This window comes from Gymnoscopelus braueri (assembly GCF_963280865.1).
Source record: "Gymnoscopelus braueri genome assembly, chromosome: 14".
In the NCBI taxonomy this organism is placed as follows: Eukaryota; Metazoa; Chordata; class Actinopteri; order Myctophiformes; family Myctophidae; genus Gymnoscopelus; species Gymnoscopelus braueri.
This window is the reverse complement of record NC_137619.1, coordinates 39,891,378-39,913,877: the sequence shown is the minus strand read 5'-3', so window position 1 is coordinate 39,913,877 and position 22,500 is coordinate 39,891,378. Positions and strand designations below refer to the sequence as shown.

At 40.0% G+C, this 22,500-nt stretch overlaps 2 protein-coding genes across 4 annotated transcripts in view; one reads left to right on the top strand and one right to left on the bottom strand.

Moving 5' to 3' along the window:
• macrod2 (mono-ADP ribosylhydrolase 2) overlaps positions 1–19,752 on the bottom strand; it is a 763,167-nt gene extending 743,415 nt beyond the window's left edge. For 2 of the 3 annotated variants that reach the window (XM_080448593.1, XM_080448595.1), the window contains exons 1-2: positions 19,536–19,752; positions 14,022–14,147 (exon numbers count right to left, since the gene is read on the bottom strand). In XM_080448593.1, the coding sequence (XP_080304719.1) occupies positions 14,022–14,147; positions 19,536–19,572 (163 nt within the window). In that variant the 5' untranslated portion in view covers positions 19,573–19,752. The remainder of the gene's footprint in view (positions 1–14,021; positions 14,148–19,535) is intronic. The other variant, XM_080448594.1, reaches the window with a different exon arrangement.
• Positions 1–22,500, top strand: part of tasp1 (taspase, threonine aspartase, 1) — a 197,558-nt gene that overhangs the window by 109,848 nt on the left and 65,210 nt on the right. The window lies entirely within an intron of this gene.

Sequence of the window (22,500 nt, the reverse complement as noted above, 5' to 3'; positions counted from 1 at the left end):
CAATGGCCCCTGTGACCATCTTGTCCCAGTTCCTGAAAACTGAGAATGTTGCCTTGGTTAAAGTGAAGCTGGACCTGGCAATCCAAGATCTGGGAAAGATCAAAGAGTCCCCCAAAAATCCCCCAACCAAGCATTAGCCAGCGACATCCAGGACAACATGTACAAGGGTGAGCACCAAATTACCAGGGGCACATTAAATCTGGAGCAGCTATGCGTCAAATTCATTGACAACATGATTGGTAACATGCACTCCAGATTTCCAAACACCTCTCTGTTGTCTGCATTTGGTGTGCTGAGTCTCCGCCCAGTAGCCTTCATGGGTGAGGAGGAGTTGAAGGTCTTTGGGGAGGAGGAGCTGGAAATACTTATTGCTCACTATGGGTGAGAGCAAACCCATAGATGGAAGGAGGACAGCGAGGACCACCGGACAACTTCTAAGCCCCTTATTAACGCTGCACAAACACAAGAGGAGTGGGCTTTGGTGAAGAAGGTTGTGAAAGCGCAGCACTACCCCAAAGACAGCATGTGGAGGCTATGGTCATTGGTTACTAAGTACCACAAGAAAGATTTCCCCAACCTCACCTGGCCACTACCATGGCTGTGCACACAGCTGGCTGCGAACGAGGGTTTTCTAAACAGAACCTCATCCTCACCCCTCTCAGGAACAGGCTGACATTGGAGCACCAGGAGCAGCTCCTCAAGGTCAACCTGGGTCCCACACGGCCAGAGTTCCCTTATCCACACTTACACCACTGATTTACTGACTCCACACCTCATTGGATCCTTACTGTTATCATGTTACTTTACTTTCAGTTATCTCTTAGTTGCCTGTTATGAGTTTATTAGTTAATAAATACACTTTGTTACACTTTCCGTTGGTCTCCCTCCCCTATTATTTGTCGTGGCAAGAGCCAGCCATGACAAGGGTGAAACTAAATATTGTCGGGCAGCCAAAACCGAGATGGGATTTGAATTGCACATCCAAGTATGCATACAATTCTGAGTAAACTTCCTAGAGGCATGGGCTTAACTACTTAAGCCCTATTCAAAACATTCGGCATACATAACCTTGCATGGTTTCCTCCGCCATCGGTGTATGAATGGATGAATGTAATCGCTATATATGTAAAGAAATATGTAAAACGCTTTGGATAAAAGCGCTATATAAAAATGCACCATTTAGCATTTACCCATCTACAAGCTCAGTCATAACCGCCCGCGTGTTGCATTGCAACGCATTGTAATCTTGTTGATCTGCAATTTTTTGGCAATGACATTTGGTGTAGAGGGGGAAAAGACTAAGAGCGGAACTATTATACAGCCCGGGCGGGCACCAAAGTATATTAGGGTTTTACTAGTTAAGACAAGAGTCAAGGAGAATCAATTCTACAGATCAAATGCCATACACTGCCTTTTTCCCTGAAAGGTAGACCATGAAGGATGCTGTGTAAATATACCATGACTCTGTCAAGGTGCCTACTGTACTGACAGTGTGTTCCAGAGCCCTTCTGGGCTGTCTACTGCTGCCATATCTCCCTCCTGCTGTTTCTGAGGTAAAACACAACATTATTCTAGAAGAGAAGGGATTTATTATCTCGGTTCTTTTTTGCTTAATATTGCAATCATGATTATTAATCACAATTACAAATGTTTTTATAATTTTCTTAATTCATTAATCGTTGTTCATTGTGCTTAGTCATGTCATATATTTGGTAAAATCTTTGGTAAAATGGTAGGTAAGGATTTTATTGTGCCTCTGTGAGCCTAATGGGTGGGTGGGGAGATGCCTGGTTGCAGTGTTAACTTGGTTGACTAAGACTAAAATAGTAAAAGACTAAGATTTTGATATTTAGTCGACTAAGACTAGACTAAGATTAAACCATTTCAGAAGACTAAAATAGGACTAAAACTAAATGTGTTATTCAAAAGACTAAATCGGAATTTGCTGTCAAAATGAACACTGATAGTGATGGTGTGTTCTAGTTATTACCTCGTGTAATGGTGAGGAGAGTCAGGAGACAAGGGCAAGGTGCAACAGCTGACCAATTTAAATGTTTGAATGAATTGTCAAGATTGCCTAATTGTTATATAAATCTATAATGTCAATTAATTGGGCAGCCCTAAATCCAGGAAATGGTTTAAGAAAGGAAAACTGAGAACTTAAAGGGATATTTCACTTTCAAAAAAACTTTTGATGATTTTATCGTCTACTCAGGCTTTTGTGAGCCCCGCAGACAGTTTTTAAGTTGCTTGATTCAATATTTAGATTTCACACTTATATGTATTTGGCCGCAGACCCTCTCAAAATATTTCGTTTCAGGGACCCCCCCCCCCCCCCCCACCCCACCCCCATCCAGAAGCAAAGATTTGAGTTAAAAACATTTGCTTTAAAAAAAGTATATATATTCAAAGATTTGCACACATTTTCACGATTTTTCAAAAATGGCAGATCTACAAGCTCGTAGCGCTACTATGAGCTTGTTCCCGGTCTTAATGGGTTAATGCACTTCATTTTAGTTCTGCATTACATTTTGACACCATCTAATATAGTTTGGTTACCAGCCATTTGTTTAACCTTGGAAGACAAATGACATTTTGAAAACTATTGCGGGGTAGGGAGGGAATACTTCATTAAGTTTTAAGTGGCTTATCTATAGAGAGAGAACATTTTGATGGTCTCTCCGTAGTTGTGTAGAATGTATTTGACCAAAACACATAATAAGCAACCCATTAGAGGCGAGGCCTAATATTATCTCTGCCAGGAGACCATGCCTGTCTGTCAGTAGTTAATCTTGCAAACTAATAGGCCAATCAGTGTCATATTTCTTGTGCACACTCACTGACAGCGGGAAAAGGACATCGAATCTGGCATATGCCCTCCGGCTTATGGGATGTACCGTATGCACCATGTGATTGGTGATGGCCCGAGTGAGTTATATTTTTATACAACTAGATTCTGACAAGTCCCGGAAAAGACGCGCTGCGATTGGCCGGTACTAGTCACTTTGATTGGTGACCCCTAAGAGGGTCCCCATGTGATTTTGGGGGGGGTCCCAAGATGACAGTAAAGTGACAATTTCTAAACATTACTGCATGAAAAGTAATCAATAAACTATAATACAGTATAAAAACTGGTCAAACATTGTTCAAATTATCAAATAATACAAGAAAGAGGCACAGATTGTGAAAATAGCTGATCTACAAGCTCACAACGCCTCGCAACTCGTGGAACCGAGTCAAACTAAATGTCTAAATGCCTCAACTCCTACAATTCCAAGTGCTTATCAGGGTGGGGGGTCCCCAGTTCAAATATGATTATTTTGGGGGGGGGGGGGTTGCGGCTTGAAAAGGTTGAGAACCACTGGCATACAGCATATGGGCAACTGGCGGCCCGGGGGCCACATGCGGCCCCCACCATCACTTAATGCGGCCCGCAGGTTAATATCAGAATGCTGATATATCATTGATTTCAGCTGTTGCAATTCCAAACATGCCCCGCTTTAATAACTTCAGTCTATATTAATAGCTTAATGACTAGTATTTAAAAAAAAATGATGTCCAATGTATTTGTATTTCAGTTCATAAAGTTAACATAAGTATAACTAAATGCATTTGAAATTAAATAACAATGTTAATTTTCAGGATTCCAATTTAAAAATGGCAAAAAGAAATCTGGATTCCAATTCAAAAGTAGCAAAAATAGCAGATCTACAAGCTCAAAACGCGGCTGGCGCGTATGCCAAAACGCGTATAACAAAACACGTCTGCCAAGCTCACAATGCGTCGCTAATCAAATCAAATAATCGTAGTGGAGTAGAAGTACTGAAAATTGTCCTGTAAAGTAAAAATACCTCAAAATTGTACTTAAGTACAGTACTTGAGTAAATGTACTTAGTTACTTTACACCACAGCCTAAAGGCATGCTAACACATCTGCATCAGAAGCGTTGTAGCTAACGGATTCCGAGGCATCAGACGTGTTTAGGGACAGGTCGATTTTTAAAGAAGGGTACCCCTGGAGAAAATGTATGTGCCCTGATCTAAAATGCCATGACCCTCCCTTTGACTAAAAAAGAAAATCAATGACCCTCCCCAAGTGATTACAAAAAAAATATGAACCCTCCCCGCCTATACACGAATCCACGGAGCGCTGCCCTGTAGGTGGCGCCGCCATTGCTGCGGTGTCACACTCAGTCAGCTGCTGCTGCGGTTCTGTCCGTCTGTTGACGTTACTCTTTACCTGCTTGGCTGTTGGAGCAGCCATAAACTACACAGGTTCGTCCCGATTCTCTGTACATCTTTGTAAAGTTAAAAATTAGTAAAAGTTAGTAAAAGGCAGGTAAAAGAGTAACGTGAGCAGTCAGTGACTGCAGCTGACTGACACCGCGCAGCAGCAGCTGATCGAGTCTGACACCGCAGCAATGGCGGCGCCACCTACAGGGCAGCGCCCCGTGGAGTCGTGTATAGGAGTGTCACGATATATTGTCCCACGATATAGCCTGCTTATCAGGGTGGGGGGTCCCCAGTTCAAATATGATTATTTTTTTGGGGGGGGGGGGGTCGCGGCTTGAAAAGGTTGAGAACCACTGGCATACAGCATATGGGCAACTGGCGGCCCAGGGGCCACATGCGGCCCCCACCTTCACTTAATGCGGTCAGCAGGTTAATATCGGAATACTGATATATTATTGATTTCAGCTGTTACAATTCCAAACATGCAAACATGACCCGCTTTAATTACTTCAGTCTATATTAATAGCTTAATGACTAGTATTAAAAAAAAGTATAATAATAGTAAGTATAACAAATGCATTTGAAATTAAATAAAAATTAAAACCCTCCCCAAGTGATTAAAAAAAAAAAGATTAACCCTCCCCTCCTATACACGAATCCACGGAGTGCTGCCCTGTAGGTGGCGCCGCCATTGCTGCGGTGTCAAACTCAGTTAGCTGCTGCGGTATTAAAATGTGACGATAGGTATTGTCAAGATGTCGTATCGTAATATTTTGTTTAATTCTTTTTCTTTTCTTTTTTTTTTGTGCCGGTGAAAGTTATAGGAGTTCTTACTGTATGGTGTATGATACGAAATGTAAAGCTTATCATAATCACAGTAATTATTAATCATGTCTTCCATCATATTCAAGATATTTTGGAGAGAAATTAAACAGACTCCAGTCACTTTCAGTTTAAAGCACTGCAGAGGGGAGGTGTTGTGTGTCAGCTGATGCTCGTTGACGCTCGTTAATGTGACATGCATCAAAGCAGTTATGCCTCTGCACTCTCAAATAGGCCTACATCTAATCTAAGATTGTTTACATGGTATTATACTGTATCTGGTATTATAGATTTTTTTTTGAGCTGTTGGATATAACTAGGCTGCACTTGGTCCAGATGACAAAAATATGAGGTTTGTGGAATTTATAGTTATGCAGTGTTATATTATATTATATTATATTTGTTAAATTAGTGTCCATCCGTCCTCTGAAACAATGGGTTTATAGTTAGTGAGAACTTCACTTCTCCCTTAAGCTTGCACAAATGTATTTATTTGTGTGTACAAAGCACTTTGTAATTGTTTTTTAAAGTGCTTTATAATTGTTATTTTAAACTAAAGATGATGGCCAATGTTGATGATACATGAGAAAAGAACATTAATAATGTATCATATCGATATCATATGCCCAACATCATGTATGTATCGTGAAATTAGTGTTATCTTGACACCTCTAACCCTCCCCATCAAATACAACAACATGACATTTAAAACTGATAATATGTCCAATGTTTTGCTTTCCACATTGATTAGAACATTACTGTAGTCCAGTGATATTCAACTGGCGGCCCGCGGACCACATCCGGCCCCAGCAGAGCTTTCATTTGGCCCCTGGAACACATTCCATATTCCAGTGTAATAATAAATCCAATAACAAAATTATTATCGGATGGTTGGTTGTACAGGATGACCATTTTGAATGTTTTTCATAACCGTTAATCAAAACTTGTTAATGGTTAATCAACCATTAACCGATAAGAATAAAATGTATACTAGGCTACTATTTAGAATGGAGGAATGTTAGTGACTCACTCAGGGCCCCAAATTAACACCCACCAGTACTACATTTGCAGTCAAGACACTGCTACAGGAACCCAAAAGTGGGTAAATGTAATCTTTGGTGAGTAAATTATGGAGACCACCCACCACCATGGGCGGTATCTATTTCCTATTATACTACTGTAGATCTGCTGTGCTGCATCTTGTCTGGGGTAACTAGATTAGGCAGGGGGCCACAGCTATAAAAGGACTTGAAGTTGGTGGCCACAAGACCATGACCAAAATAAAAATTGTTCATAGTTAACCGTTTAACCGTAAACCGTTAAGAAGTGTAGGTAGACAGATGCTGCTAACAGCAGAATCTGTCAATACCACTGCTGTAAACATGTACCGTCGTTGTTTGTAGGAATAAACACACAAGCACCCGGGAGGAAGTGGACAAAGAAAGGGGAGGAGCCAAAAGTTCCTGTTTCTACACAAAAAAGGAGGTGGTGACCCCATAGGCTAAAACAAAAGAAAAAAAAAGATTTACGTTTTACGTTTTTCTGCAATTGTAGCTGTCAAGCAGCCATGTTACAAATTGCAGCAACTGCTTCATGATTTCTGCCCAATTCTGCCTTACACGTTAAACATGGAGAAATAAATAGCGGTGTATAAAAACCATAGTAAAGATATCTTACTTGAAAGATATTTTACGCCAGTAAAACTCATCACCCATAAGAAAATCACTTGGATCAAAATGTTTCAAGCAGCTCACTTAAGAAAATACCTTTTCATGGTACAAAGAAACAAAACAGCCAGAAATGTTTACTTCTCATTATTTCAGAATAATGTAGCTTTCAAGTAGTTCAGCTTGACATTACACTATCATGTCATTACAGTATGATTCATTCATCCTCAATAGCGTCCTGAGCTGAATGATGGTCTGAACTGATCATTAGATCATTATTAGAGCTTGTGCCCTTATCAGTCGGATGCTCAAAACCATTTAAAAATGTACCTTCACCTTGCCAGCCTGCTTCCACTTTTCTTCTCACAAAGACGCTTCCAGGTCAGGGACACACTGACATATCTACTTCCTATTTTCTCAATATCCCAATCAAAGCCTGTGCACTATGGACTGGCACAGAAATGCCTTTAAAAAACCCAATAAACAGATTAAAAAAAAGAAAAAAGAAATGATCATTTCAAAGATCAAAATGCATGAATGCAGTATGAAGCAGGCCCCAATAAGTTACCAAAATGGACATAATGTCCACTGTTGTGTCCTAGCAGTGGTTCCCAAACTGGCAGTAAACAAACCAACATACAGTATAAGTGTATATAGATATCTGCACATTTCTAAAGTTACACTTTAATTACTTTTAAGACCTTTTTAATACCAAATTGCCCAAATTGTCAAATTTTACGTAAGAAAGAGGCAAATATTGTGAAAATAGGACAGAACTAACAGAATGTTCTAAACTTACATGTGGGAAACCCATTGAATCCCATAATTATTAACTACAGTGACTACACTGTTGCCTACATCATGGGTTTTCAACTGGTGGTCCGTGGAGGTATTGCATGTGGTCCCTGACCATGCATTTAGTAATGTAGGAAAGTGACGATTTGCACACGCACACAGCGCAAAGTATTTAAAGGAGAGATCCGCCCATTTTAAGTGTTATCTTTGATGTGTCGCTAATCACTCACCATCATTGAAAGGGACTTTGAGTTATTTCAGAGAGTCCTGTGTCGTCATTTTTTCGACCCCCTCCGTTGGCATAATGGGAGCCCGTGTAAGAGTGAAAATCGTCTATTATAACCGATGCAAAGTTAGTATTTTCTCTACTACTGCTCATTGTGGACTCTCATGATACTCAAAAGTGCACTGAATGTCGCGAACGAGCTATCGTTAATGCAGAACGAGATGATGCTTGGTTGCTTACTTCTTCCACAGACGCCAGGTTCTGTGGAAGAAGTAAGCAACCAGCGTCGTCTAGTTCTGCACGAACGATAACTCATGCGCGACTTTCAGTGCATGTTTGAGTATCATGAGAGTCCACAATGAGCAGTAGTAGAGAAAATACTAACTTTGCATCGGTTATAATAGACGATTTTCACTCTTACACGGGCTCCCATTATGCCAACGGAGGGGGTCGAAAAAATTACGACACGGGACTCTCTGAAATAACTCAACGTCCCTTTCAATGATGGTGAGTGATTAGCGACACATCAAAGATAACACTTAAAATGTCCGGATCTCTCCTTTAAGGGAGGTTTTAGTACTACATCAAGGTAAATACTGGCTTTTTTTAAATGTATGATGACGCGTCAATGTTGTCAGTTACTTGGAAGTCGGATGTCAAGAACTTCCACAGAAATGGGAGTTAGAATTTCAAGGGAAACTGTACCGGTTTACCTGGTTGAGTCATCATTAGTAGGAAACGTGCCCATATCAAATCGCACGTGCTTGATTGTACTTGTGCAATTCAAAAATGGCCCCTGTCTAAGTCTTAACCTTATTATGCCTAACACCTGTTGAAGTGTTGCTTAATTGTTCAACCACCATCGTTAAGACGCTGAATAGATTTGACTGGGTCGTTCACACTTGCTGTGTGTTGATGGCTTGTTAACGACCGTCATTGATTCTAAATAGACCAAGGTGTTACTGGATTTGAATCCTATGTATCATTTGAAATAGAGAGGGGTCATTGACCACTGTTCTGCTGTACTAAAAATGTATATAAAAAACTGACTATTTTATCAATTCAAAATTGCATGACCATCCCTTGGATTCAAAGTAAAATTAGCTGACCCTCCCTTGTACTAAAATTAGAAAGGCATGACCCTCCCCTATTTTCCTCCAGGGACCCCCTTCTGTAAATTTCGACTGGTCCCTTAGTGCTGGTGTTTTCTGGCGTGTAGTTCATTTGACTTGCGTTGGGAGTGGTTGGCTCACTGAAAGTAAACAAGCAAGTGAAATGCCTGCCAAGGAAAACCCGGTCAAAGTTCACCAATGTTGAACTTTCAATTTCAACACACATTTGTTGTGTCCGAGGCGCAGTCCAGGCAACTTCATTCCTCACCTGAACATAGTCAAATCTCCAGAACTATGGTTCACCAGGCATTCTATTTTTTGGGAAAGTTTTTATAATGACGGGACAGGATTGTGTGTCATAAAACTGTGTATATTTCTCGATTTCACCTAGGGCTGACCTTCGAAAAACCACATTGAAGTCGAAGCTTCTGGGCCTAGAAATGATCTGAATTCGAAGCTTCGACGATGGGGACGTAATAATGAGCATTTTTGTTAGTTTTTTGTTGACGAAATTGCCAATATATTTAGTCTTAGCTTAAAGTAATACAATGCAGGTCCACAAATAACGATTCATTACCTGGTCATTACCGTCACTGCAGGTCGTTTGTTTATTCCTGCGTTACCCAGAATTCCATTTGTTTTCACTGGAAGACGGAAGCGTTTCAAAAAGCATTCTTTGAATTGTTTTATACTATCTGTGGATCGTTTCTCTTAGCCAGTGGAGCTTTAGTTACCGTGAGCTGCGTTTTCTTTTGCTGTTGTTTTTCGATCTTCAAATCCTACAATCTCTTAAAAACAGCGTGAGATTCCTTTTTGTTATTATTCGCGCGGCTGGCCAAACAGGAAACCGGTGCGGTAGTTCCTGGCCAAACAGGAAACCGGTGCGGTAGTTCCTGGCCAAACAGGAAACCGGTGCATTTCCGTTTCCGTTTTCCGGCCGGATGACGTCATTTTCGCGGGAATGACTACCCTAGCCACCGTTTCAATAGAAAATAGTTTATAAAAGGCTTTCGGGGGTGAAATTCATGGAGTGGGTGTTGTGAAACATTTGCCACTCACAAAAGATATACAATTTAACTTTAGTTTTGTTGAAAAGGTTACCTAGTATAGTATGATAAGTCATCATAGCTTAGTTTTCGTCAGTGAAAAAAGGTAGTCGACGAACATTTTTCGTCATAGTTTTAGTCGACGAAACACACACACACACACACACACACACACACACACACACACACACACACACACACACACACACACACACACACACACACACACACACACACACACACACACACACACACACACACACACACACACACACACACACACACACACACACACACACACACACACACACACACACAGATAGTCCACACTCTCTTTTCTCTCTCTCCGACTATTGTCACACATACTGCATGTACACACATATCTGAGTCTCTTTCCTGAGACTATGCAGCCACAGTCTGCCACCTTTCAGATATGAAGCTGTGTAGAGCTCATCCTACATGCCGTTGCTTTTCAAATTTCATATATAATTGACTGTCAACTTGTGGAAATGTAATGTCAATGTCATTAACCCTTTAAAACCCGGAACGTGTCTGTGTCACTTCTTGATTTGAGCTAAAAAAAAGTATTATTTTACACTTTGGCTATTCAAAAATAGCAGATCTACAAGCTCATAGCGCGGCACAGAGTGCCGTGCTACGAGCTTGTAGATCTGCTATTTTTGAAAAATCGTGAAAATGTGTGCAAATCTTTGAAAATATATTGTTTTAAAGCAAACATTTTTAACTCCAATCTTTGACTCTGGGGGGGGGTCCCTGGAACAAGATATTTTGAGATGGGGGTCGGCGGCCAAATACATATAATTTTGGGGGTCCTTGACATGAAAAGGTTTGAGCACCACTGATATAGAAACATATGTTTTTTCAGAAAACTGTTGGGATTTAGAAGACATTTTGTAGAATCGGCTTCAGGTCTTTAATGGGTTAACACATTGCCTGCCAAGGACGTTAATATACGTCATTTTTTTTAAAAGTCATGTTTTCAGTGATTACGCCAGCAGGGGGCGCTGTGATCTATCCTGTGAATGATGCTTTCACTGCCTGACGACGTCAGATGTTGTCATTGTGATTGATGTCAGTCAATGTGTTAAAGTGCTCATTTCTGCTAATGGAAAACCAGGCCTGACCGAAAACACATACAGTATGAAAAGGTGACATGCGTTTGCATTTCAAATCAGCTGCTTGAGCCCATCCAATGAAGCTATGTATGAGAAACCCACCCGGAACAAGAAATAATCATGTCACCTTCTGGAAAAGGGAGCTACAGTTAGGCACAGAGCAGTGGTGTTTTTTTTTTACTTAAGTAAAAGTATCAGTACCGCAATGTAGAAATACTCTGTTACAAGTAAAAGTCCGTAATTGAAAATTTACTTGAGTAAAAGAACAAAAGTATGGGTATCAAAATGTACTTAAAGTACCAAAAGTAAAAGTACTCATTATACAGAATGTCCCATTTCAAGTTTTCAAATGTATAAAAATCTTTTGAAAATAGCCGATCTACAAGCTCACCATGCGTCGCGATGGACAAAATGTATGTAGGGCTGAAGTGGTTACTGTATGTTTTGTAATAATAACCCAAATCTACAAAGTAACTAAGGTTTTCAAATAAATTTAGTGGAGTAAAAGTACAATATTTGTCTCTGAGATGTAGTGGAGTAGAAGTAAAAATACCTCAAAATTAGTAAGTAAAGTACAGTACTTGAGTACATGACATGTACTTGGTTACTTTACATCACTGGCACAGAGTCTGTTGCAACCGTTGATTGACTGCTGACTGACACAAGGAATAAATAATCAGACTTTTTATGGATTTACAGCGAAATTTGAATGACAGAAATGTGACAGAAATATGGAGAGAGGTGAGCAATGAATGTCTATGAGAGAGAAGGAGGCAGACAGTAGAGATGATGTACAGCAGTGGTTTTCAACCCTTTTCATGAAAAGGACCCTCAAAATGATATGCATTTGGCCGCGGACCCACCCCCCATCTCAAAATGTTTTGTTCCAGGGACCCCCAGAAGCAAAGATTTGAGTTACAAATGTTTGCTTGAAAAATATATATGTCACAGGGAGATTGGAGAACCAGGGAGATTGAAGACAGAGTGCTCGTTTTTAGGCACGGGGCTTCGGGGCGAGGCGGGGCTTTGATGCGAAGCGGACCTGTCTTTTGTTGTTCCCCCCCACGTAGCAACCAGGAAGCTACGCTAGGGGAACGCTGAACACGCGTTCACACGCACACGTGATAATAGTTATTGTCCATGACGGAGGCACGCCGAGGAGGCAGAGCTTGAGGCCGAGGAGGCGTCGCATGTGTGCGCGTGCGCACAAACGCCTACGCACACACACACACCCTCCCTCTAGTCTGGCTTTCATTGCCCTCTAGCGTTGGTTTTACAGAATTGCCTGAAAACAAGCGCTCCTTCTTCAATCTCCTTGGTTCTCCAATCTCCCTGTAACATATATATTCAAAGGTTTGCAAAATAAAAAAATCACGATTTTTCAAAAATAGCAGATCTACAAGCTCATAGCGCGGCGCTATCTGCTCTTTTTGAATAGCCAAAGTATAAAAGGTTAAAGTGGTTAACATTATTGTGGAGCTATATTAACACATTTTACTGGGGACCCCCTGGAACGCCCCCCCAAGGACCCCCTGGTGGTCCCCGGACCCCACTTTGAGAACCAATGATGTGTAGTACAACTGGTATAATTACATTCATGGCTGTAGGTAGAAATTTCACTGTATACAATGACATTATTATTATTATTAGGCCATGCCTCCTGGCAGAGATTTGCGCTCTACTGCGCATCCGACATGATTTTCGGACATTTCCGCATTTTGTGGAGAAATACGTGTAGAATACAGTGTCATATTATATATGCTACCGGCTCACGCTGTATGTTTTACATGCCCGAAGCCAACAGTAAAGTCTATTTGGATTATACCCTTTGTGTGGACATTGAAATTAATTCATTACATACAGTACGTCAAATTGTTTTGCCATACTAGATCTCCTGACCTGAGAAAATTGGGCTTTAGGTTCGAGATCGGAAATGTGTCCCTTTAAGAGATTAAATCACCATTATTACTTCAAACCAAGACTGTCAGTATGAATACTGAAATATGTTATATTCCCATTCCCACTATGGAGAAGATTTCTACATACTGTATGCTGTGTATAGTTCTATAAAATCTAAACCTAGGTTGATGTCGTGGTGTCACATATTTCTACTTCATTTCCTTCCGCTGCTCTTTCAGTATTACACTGATTAAATACATGAGAAGTGGATTTGATTTTATCATTAATGTACGATTACATTTGTACAGTTAGTTCTGGTCAAGTCATTTGATTGAACAAAAGGCATTCCATGAGTGCTGATACGCAGTATCACGGCATTGGAACTTTTCACATGCCGCCGCTACTAGTACCTAACGTTATTTACTCAGTTAGGGCTGACGGTTAACATGTTGGTTAGCAGCATTTTTTTCAGTCAATGGAATTTTTCGATTGACCAAAATTTTCCTTCCGGTGAAACATTTTCTTTCCTGGCCAAAAAGCGTATTTTAGACGTGAGGTGGGGGGCTGAGAGTGTTCCCACCAAGTAGAGTAGGCTTTCAACTCCATAAAACCGTCTGTTTTGGTGAGTGGCGAAAGTGTATTTTTTATTTTTACTACAGACGAGAAGCTGCGCAGCCTGTGGTGCGTGCACAAAGGCTCGAAAGTCCCATAGCATTAAGGAGAAGTCTTTCTAACGCTATGGACCAGAGCTAAGCGCCACCAAGCATAAAATTACTTGTCTGTTTAGTTCTACTGGATCTCTTCTCCACTAGTACCTCCTTAACCTTTTAGTTTAGTTTTTATTTGTTGATGAAATAGTCAATATATTTTGTCTTAGTCATCATAGCTTAGTTTTTATTTAGTTTTCGTCAGTGAAAAAAGGTAGTCATTTTTCGTCGCAGTTTTAGTCGACAAAATCAACACTGGTAATATGACAGACAGTACAATATTATCAGATAATGTAAGTTTAACAGCACAGCTTTTTGAGTCAGTTTATCAGGCATGGCCAGCCCAAAAGGTACTGAATGCACAAAAAGGTACGGCCACTGAGCTCTATCCCTCTTACCGTACCTTTACTCCCCTGTCTCCAGGAGGGAATCTTGTCCAGGGACGTGAAATCATGGCGACGATACTCCTTGCGTCTTTCCTCCCGGTCTAGACGGAGCAGTCTCTCTGCAAAACACAGAGACAGCATACAGTTTGTTTGAATGAACCTTATCCTTTTGGTGTGAACAAGGGAGTAAATAAATAAATGAGAAGAAACCTGACAGTGCCAGAGAACTGTACATTTACGTAGATTCAGCACAAACTATTGACATCACAATTTCTTAAAACTGAATGCCTAGTTTAACCAGCGGTCATCACTGGTCCTGCCCAGAGCGTGCTTGGTTTCTGACCAGCCTCCTATCCCCCTCTGGTCCTAACCCAACAGTGGTGGGAAAATACAGTTTTTTTAAAAAAATATTTAAAAAAAGGTTTCAAGATTTTTCAAAAATAGCAGATCTACAAGCTCATAGCGCTGCACTCGGTGCCGCGCTATGAGCTTGTAGATCTGCTATTTTTGAATAGCCAAAGAAATCTAAAGTGACACAGATGAGATGCGTTCCAGGTCTTAAAGGGTTAAGAAAAGTGTCAATACTGCAATATAGAAATACTCTGTTACAAGTAAAAGTCTGGAATTCAAAATCTACTTGAGTAAAAGTACAAAAGTACTTATTATGCAGAATGTCCCATTTCAAGTTTTCAAAAGTATAGAAATCTTTTGAAAATAGCCGAAATGTACTGCTGAATGGAAAGTGGTTACTGTATGTTTTGTAATAATGATCAAAATCTACAAGTAACTAAAGTTTTCAAATAATTGTAGTGGAGTAAAGGTACAACATTTGCCTCTGAGATGTAGTGGAGTAGAAGTAAGTACTGAAAATTGGAAATACTCCAGTAAAGTAAAAAATTGCTCAAAAGTATACTTAAGGTAGGGTAAGTGATATGTTTTGGTTTAAACAAAAAAAAAATGATAAAAGGTTAAAGCACTATATTTTGATAGTAATCATTGCTATAGAGTGTTTGTTCAGTAACAGGAGTCTCCCGGTCTTTCCAGCTCTTTTATAAAAAGAAAATACATTTCAGGTAGGTGACAAAATCTCAGCCAATCAGGAGAGAGTACCCAATTATCAGCTTCATTTTTATAGTGTTCCAGTTCCAATTTTGTTCAGCTCATTTCTCAGTGTCACCACTTCCAATTTCACTTGTTTAATCTGTATCCTGACTGAGTTCTCTATCCTGATTGGATAAAATTGGTATCCAGACCTGAAAATGCATTTTCTGTTAAATAAAGAGGTGGAGAGACATGGAGACTCCTGTTACTCAACAAACACTCTATAGCTATGAGTACAATCAGAATATAGAGCCATTTAATCACTTACCCTACCTTTAAGTACAGTACTTGAGTAAATGTACTTAGTTACTTTACACACCACTGCTACCCAAAGCATGCTTAGTTGGTTTCTGACCAGCATCCAACGCTGGTCCTCCTACCCAGAGCACGATTGGTCTCTGACCAGCATCCAACGCTGGCTGGGCTGCTGGCTTTTCAATTTTAATCGGTGACCGCATGCAACAGATCCTCATCTCTTCTGCTCCACTTCTCCCCTGGCGCTGCAATTATCTCTGCTCCATCTGTGTATTGCTCTATAGTTCTTCCATCTTCATAATTCTACAATCTTGCTGGCCTTACACTGAGGGCTCACTGCAGCCAGCCAAAGTGCACCAACAACTATTATTTAGTCTGTCACTACAGACCAAAATAAAAGCGTTTTTTTTTATTGGTAAAATCAACCCACATTTTTTGTGGATTCAATTCTCTCTCTGCAACAATTGCTAAACCCATTAAATTATCGTTATAGCATTGACTTTGGTTGATCTCTAATTTACAAATGGATTCTGTGGACATTTGTCGTTTTTTTCGGTGGTTTGTAATAGTTTATTTATTTTGTACCGCTTTAAAATATATATATATATATATATATATATATATATATATATATTTAAAGATTTGCACAAATGTTTCAAGATTTTTCTAAAATAGCAGATCTACAAGCTCGTAGCGCGGCATGAGCTTGTACTGTATATCTGCTATTTTTTAATAGCCAAAGTGTAAAATAATGCTTTTTAGCTCAAATGAAAAAGATTTGACACACCAATACATACAATACATTTAGATAGCATGTTATGTGGACAGATGCCAGGTCATTTGTAGGCCTGGCATCCTACAGTTTAAAAAAATATATATTATACTGTTTAGACTGATGATGGTTTACCTATGATCCTAGATTACTATTTATATGCATTTGATGTATTACCTTGTGTTTTCCTTGCTTACTGTAAATCGTAATAGTCACACAAATAATTATGATTAACGATTTTATTGCGCTTTTGGCATTGAACATTGGAACATATGAATACAAATTGTATCTCTGTTTGCCTTTTAGGCTTCAGAATGAAGCATTGCACACGGCAGATATGACAAATAACTTAAATATACAAAGATATAATTTTATACTTAAAAAACGTGTTTTTAAAAAATAGCATAATTATCTACAATAGCATATCTACAAAAAATAGCATACTGTATCTACAAGCTTACAACACGTCACTTGTTGATATGCTATTTCTGCTTTTTTTTACGTATTTGAAAATGAATGAACGTTTTTCAACATGGAAACGATTAGGACGATTATGCAAAAAAAAAAGAATATGTAATAATTGTGCCATAATCTGGACATGCACAGAGTTAAATTAACACTCAAGAGTTAACTGACGCGGGCTTCTTCTCCTATATAAAAAGGTAAGACTATGTTTTGAGAAAAAGCATGAATTTCCTCAAGTCATCCTCAGGCGAAGTTTCACTGTAGCTCAGTCTTGCATTAGATTCAGTCTTCCAATTTTTTGCAGTGGAAGGAATAAAACCCTCCCATCCATTCTGGAGTCTCTCTTCCAGCCTGCATTCATTCTACATGGATGGATAAAAGCCATTGTGTCTGGGTCCTGTAAACACAATAGTGCTCTTTGGGCTCAGATCTGCACTGACTGTACTCTGCACCAGCAGCGCTCTGTGTGGTGCAGAGTACAACTTTTAGACTTCATATACTGTAGAACCTAGGACCATTTTCAAATTAGAGCGGTTTTGTAATTCATTCAGAGCTTTATGAGCCACATTAACCCTGACATCTCTCTACTTTCTTTTTCATGTTCATAAAATCCTCGAAAATAGCAGAGACTGTATACAAGCTCGCGGTGCAGGCACCTAGGCTCCAAAGTTGCCTGGCAGGCAGCGCGTCGCGAGTTCGAGTCCCGGTCCCGACGACCTTTGCTGCATGTCACTCCCAATCTCTCCCCCCATTTCCTGTCAGTCTACTGTCCTATCAATAAAAGGCATAAAAAAGCCCAAAACTTTTTTTTTTTACAAAAGCGTGTTGTGTTAGCTTGTAGATTGGCTATTTAAGGGGATTCTTTTCCCCATATTTTTAAGTCCAGTATGGCTTATGGTTTGACTGTAATACTGAACACTGACTTTCACATGATCACATGTAAGATTGAGCTCAGGATAAGAGGAAGGAAAGGTTGGGAGAATTCCTAGGAATAGCAAAAACCAAATGAGAACAGGTTGTATGACGCTCAAAGCTAGCCTCGGTTTCTTTTTGAATGGATTGAAAACCGATTAAAAAATGTGTCAGTAGTAGGCTAACTGGGAATCCCTGCTGAGGGAACAAAGTTTAGCCTAAAGTACCCGTCCTTATACGAGAGCTGTTCCAAAAGTTCCAAGATGCAGCATTTATTTCCAGAATAAAGTACATCATCCTGCTGTCCCTTTCAAGGTAACCTCTCCCTCAGTAACGCCGTTAATACCTCCCTGTCCAAACTTGAACTATGGATAGTAAGAATGTGTGCAGTTTTATGAAGAAATCATCTCTAATCTCCCTGTCCAAACGTGAACTATTGATAGTAAGTTTGTGAAGGACTCTGCAGAAATATCTCTGTCCAAACTTTAACTATTGATTACAACTTAGTAACATACAGCTGCTACTGTATGTGTGCAGTTTGTGAACAAATATTACACAAATTGCAATGCAGAGTTCACTGGTGATGATGCACTATGCAGGCTGGCTCCTCTTTTTCCCCTTTACTGTAACTGTACATGCATACTTTGCATAGAGATCTTCAACCATGCAACCACCTTGCTCTTCTTAAGTTTCACTTTCACTTAAGTTCAGTTCAGTTTCACTTCTTCACCAGGAACTTAAGAAACCCGGTCCTAGACGGCTTGGCCACTATTACAGCCATGCGGTTAAAAAAAATCACATCGGATGAGATCATGTTGAGGTTTCACACTAATGCTTTTTTTCAATAGAGACAGCAAGCAGTGTGTGAAGAAGCAATGTCATAGTGCACAAACCACTGACCATTTACCCACAGCAGTTTCTCTGAAGTCTGAAAGGAACTTAATCTTTCAATAAAACTAAGACATAAGACCTAAGAACACCAGGTCCACTGCTTTGATGAAATGGGTATAACATAAAAACCAAAATGGGCAAAAAAAGATTTGTGAAATCACTTAGTTGTTTTGTGTGGAATAATACATGCAATGGCCTGGGAAGGTAACACTCTTGACTGTGTAACCTTTGCTTTTCTTTTATGCCTACAGATAGAGAATATTGTCTATGGTTCTAAACTTTACTACCCTGAATGAGACCTACTGTTAGTTTATTTACTACGCCCATCATTATACAGTAGCTTTATTTAATACAGTGGTGAGAGTACTGCTAGTTTATGGGAACAGTTGCAGAACAGTGGCTTCCGTCAACTCAATCATACCAACATCTGGTCACAGACATTATATCTATTGATCTATTGCCTAGAAGTTTGACAACACTAAAAATAGGGGGAAAGGGATGACACATGGCAAGAATATGTTGACATGTCATTGTTCAAACAGGTCATGAATAGCAGGTGTCTCTGTCTGCCTAATAGGCACAGATGGGCTCAACTCCACTAATTAGGGATGACAATGGTCACTGTCCTATCGTCTTAAAAAGTGCTCTAAACATTCCTTTTCTTTTCCCACAACTATCTTCAACAATATCCTGACTGTGCACATTAAAGTGTATCGGATACACTGTAACATGTGCACACAGTTAGGATACAGTGTATCCATCCACTGTCTGCTGGGATACATTGTATCCTGACAAGAGGAGAGGTGCATTATCTCTGACTGTCAAAAACGTGGACACAAGGTTTACCTTTAAACAGATGCACTGTGCACAGCATCACCCCAACATCTGTATAAATCATCATCATATGGGTTCACCGCATTGTCACACAGTACTAACCATAACAAAACACCTCTGATGGGGAGGGGGCACAGAGACAGAGAGAGTGATTCATGCTGTGATGTCCATGGACATGATGGACCATGGTGATGATGATAGCAAGCCTCCACATCAGAATACATCCCCCCCCCCCCCCCCCCCCCCCTTAAAATAAAACACAAGGCTCTTCTTTTACCTTTCTCAGTCTTCCAGTCCTTTTTCTTTTTGCTCATGCTGCCGGAATGACTGGACTTCGAATGGATGTGTTTGGACTGTGGCAACCCCAGGCTCACAGCGGAATGGTGGCTGCCAGGGGGAAACTGTTAAAACACAAAGTGTAATAAAGCCTCTTCTCTCTTCTCTCTTCTCTTTCCTCTGTGCACGATGTCTCTCACCTGGTGAAGCTGTCAGATTTTTCTATATGAAAACCCTACCAGTCCCGTGAGCTCAACCTACCTTGACTGCAGCCGTGAAAAAATTATGTGTACGACTCTGAGCCACGCGATTGGCTGTCGGGGGACGGGGAAGTGGAGTCGCGATTGGTGTGTCGGGCGTGTCGGTCAAGAGAGACGTCCCGCCCCCACGAGTTGGTGTTGCCATGTCTTGCTTGTTATAAGCGACTTTTTGGGGCTTTTCTTCTTTTTTTTTCCGTGAAGTTGTTTGTAAATATTGGTAGTTGTTGTGGGTTGCGTTTTTTTTTTTGGGGGGGGGGGCTTGTTTCTAAATGTGTAGTTGCTTATTTGGGCTTGTTTCCTGTTGTTTCCAGTGTTTCTCAAACATTTAAAATGTTAAATATATTAATTTGGGGGGTCCTTGACATGAAAATGTTACATTTTCATGTCATGGATCCCCAAATTAATATGTATCTGTCCACAGTGACAGACCCTCATCTGAAAATATTTTATGCCAGGGAACCCCCATATAAGATTTGTGTTGTTTTCTTGAAAATAGCAGACCTACAAGATCACCTATTTTCATATAGCCAAATGTATAATGTTTGGGCGAAGAGCTCGCTTCTTTTTGGTGCTTGTTTTCATAGACCATGGTTGCTTGCTTCTCTCGCAAAACCTGGCAACACTGCCCACGAGAGAGTGTAGGTTGTTTCCCTTTGCTTTGAAGTACCCCGTCGTCTCGCGCCGGCCGGTGCCGCGCGCCCGGAAAATAGCAGATCTACAAGCTCACAACGCCTGGCATCGTGACGCGTTGTGAGCTTGTAGATCTGCTATTTTTGGCACGCTACAATGCCGGGCCACACCGTGATGCAATGCTCATTGTGTGGAATATTATATTAAACAGCATGTTTTATGTTATGTTATGTTTTATGCATTGAAATACAGCTTGGACAGTTTAGAGGTTTTATATTAGAGACAGTGGTGGAAAAAGTAGGCTACTACATTTTCTTTACTTAAAGGGGTAGTTCACCCCCAAAATAACTTTTTTTCTATTGATTACTCACCCCATGGAGCCTTGAATTCATGGATATTTTTTTGTTTTTGTCGCATTCCTTCCTTTATTATTTGATTATAATAAATTTAGCCCCATTGATTCCGGTAGGAGACACAAATGGATTTCTGTCTCCTACCGGAATCAATGGGGACAAATTTATTATAATCAAATTATTGGCTTAGGAATGTGACAAAAACAAAAAAATATCTATGAATTCAAGGCTCCATGGGGTGAGTAATCAATAGAAAAAAAGTTATTTTGGGGGTGAACTACCCCTTTAAGTAAAAGTATCAATACTACAATGTAGAACTACTCTGTTAAAAGTAAAAGTCCGGAATTATTTTTTTTACTTGAGGCCTACTTTAAGTACATTTTGATACCACTACTTTTGTACTTTTACTCAAGTACATTTTGAATAGGCCTACCGAACTTGTAGGCTACATTGCAGTATTGATACTTTTACTTAAGTAAAAAGTGTGAATACTTCTTAAGTCATTAGTGTATAGGCTATTGCATGGACAGTGCATAATACATATCCCCGACATATTTAATTAGGCCAATAATACTGTAATAGACTCACCATAAGCATACTGCCAGACCCAGTCGTTGTTCTGGCCTGGGTCGATGCTTTCCCTGTTGTTTGTCGTTTGTTTTTTATTGTGAGGTGCTAACATTTCTGTATACAAATCTTTTGAAAATAGCAGATCTACAAGCTATATGTGGATTGGCTATTTTCAAAAAGCCAAAGTTTAAATAGGGCTGATGTGGTTAATGTATGTTTTGTAATAATGATAAAATCCAAAAGTAACTAATTATTGTGGAGTAAAAGTACAATATTGTCTCTGAGATGTAGTAGTAGAAGTAAAAGTACAGAACATTGGAAATGCTCCAGTAAATTAAAAGGACCTCAAAATTGTACTTAAGTACAGCACTTGAGTAAATGTACTTAGTTACTTTATACCACTGCATTCTCTTTACAAGTCAATGTGTCTCTACAGCTTAGTACTTTGTATTGCAGGTGTATAACATTCTGTATACAAGTCAAACTAGATCATATCAATAAAACAGGTTGTCATGCAGTGGCGTGCACAGACATTTTGAGGGGCAGGTGCTCAAGTAAATTATACCTTTTTTTTGTTTACTTGGTCTGCTCTTTTTTCCCTCTACACCTATACCTCTTTGCCAAAAATAGCCGATCTACAAGCTCACAACGCCTCGCAGCGCGAGGCGTTGTGAGCTTGTAGATCTGCTATTTTTGGCTAAAGTTCTCCTCAGAAAAGGGATGCTAGGTTTCGAGTGGTTATGGTAAAAAGAAAAATCATATCACATAAAGATTTGGCGGACCCCCTGTAGTAACTCTGAGGACCCCCTAGGGGTCCCGGACCCCCTGTTGAAGACCCCTGCTGTAAACTGGAAAAAAAATATGTTTTTTTTCTTTTTTTCAAAAGGGCACTTCTGGTCAAGAGGGCAAAGGGCAGGTGCTCTAGCACCACCTAGAGTCTATCTGTGCACGTCCCTGTTGTCATGTCTTCGTGCCAGTTTCCACAAACCCACCTGTCAACTGGTGTGTGTGGCTCTAGTCTCCTGTGATCCACAGTATCTTCAAAGAAACACACACAAGTTGTCTCAGCAGCATGATATATATACGCGACCGTTAGAGCTCATATATTTATTTATACTGTCAGGTCAGTCCAGTAACGTCATGTTACAGCAAT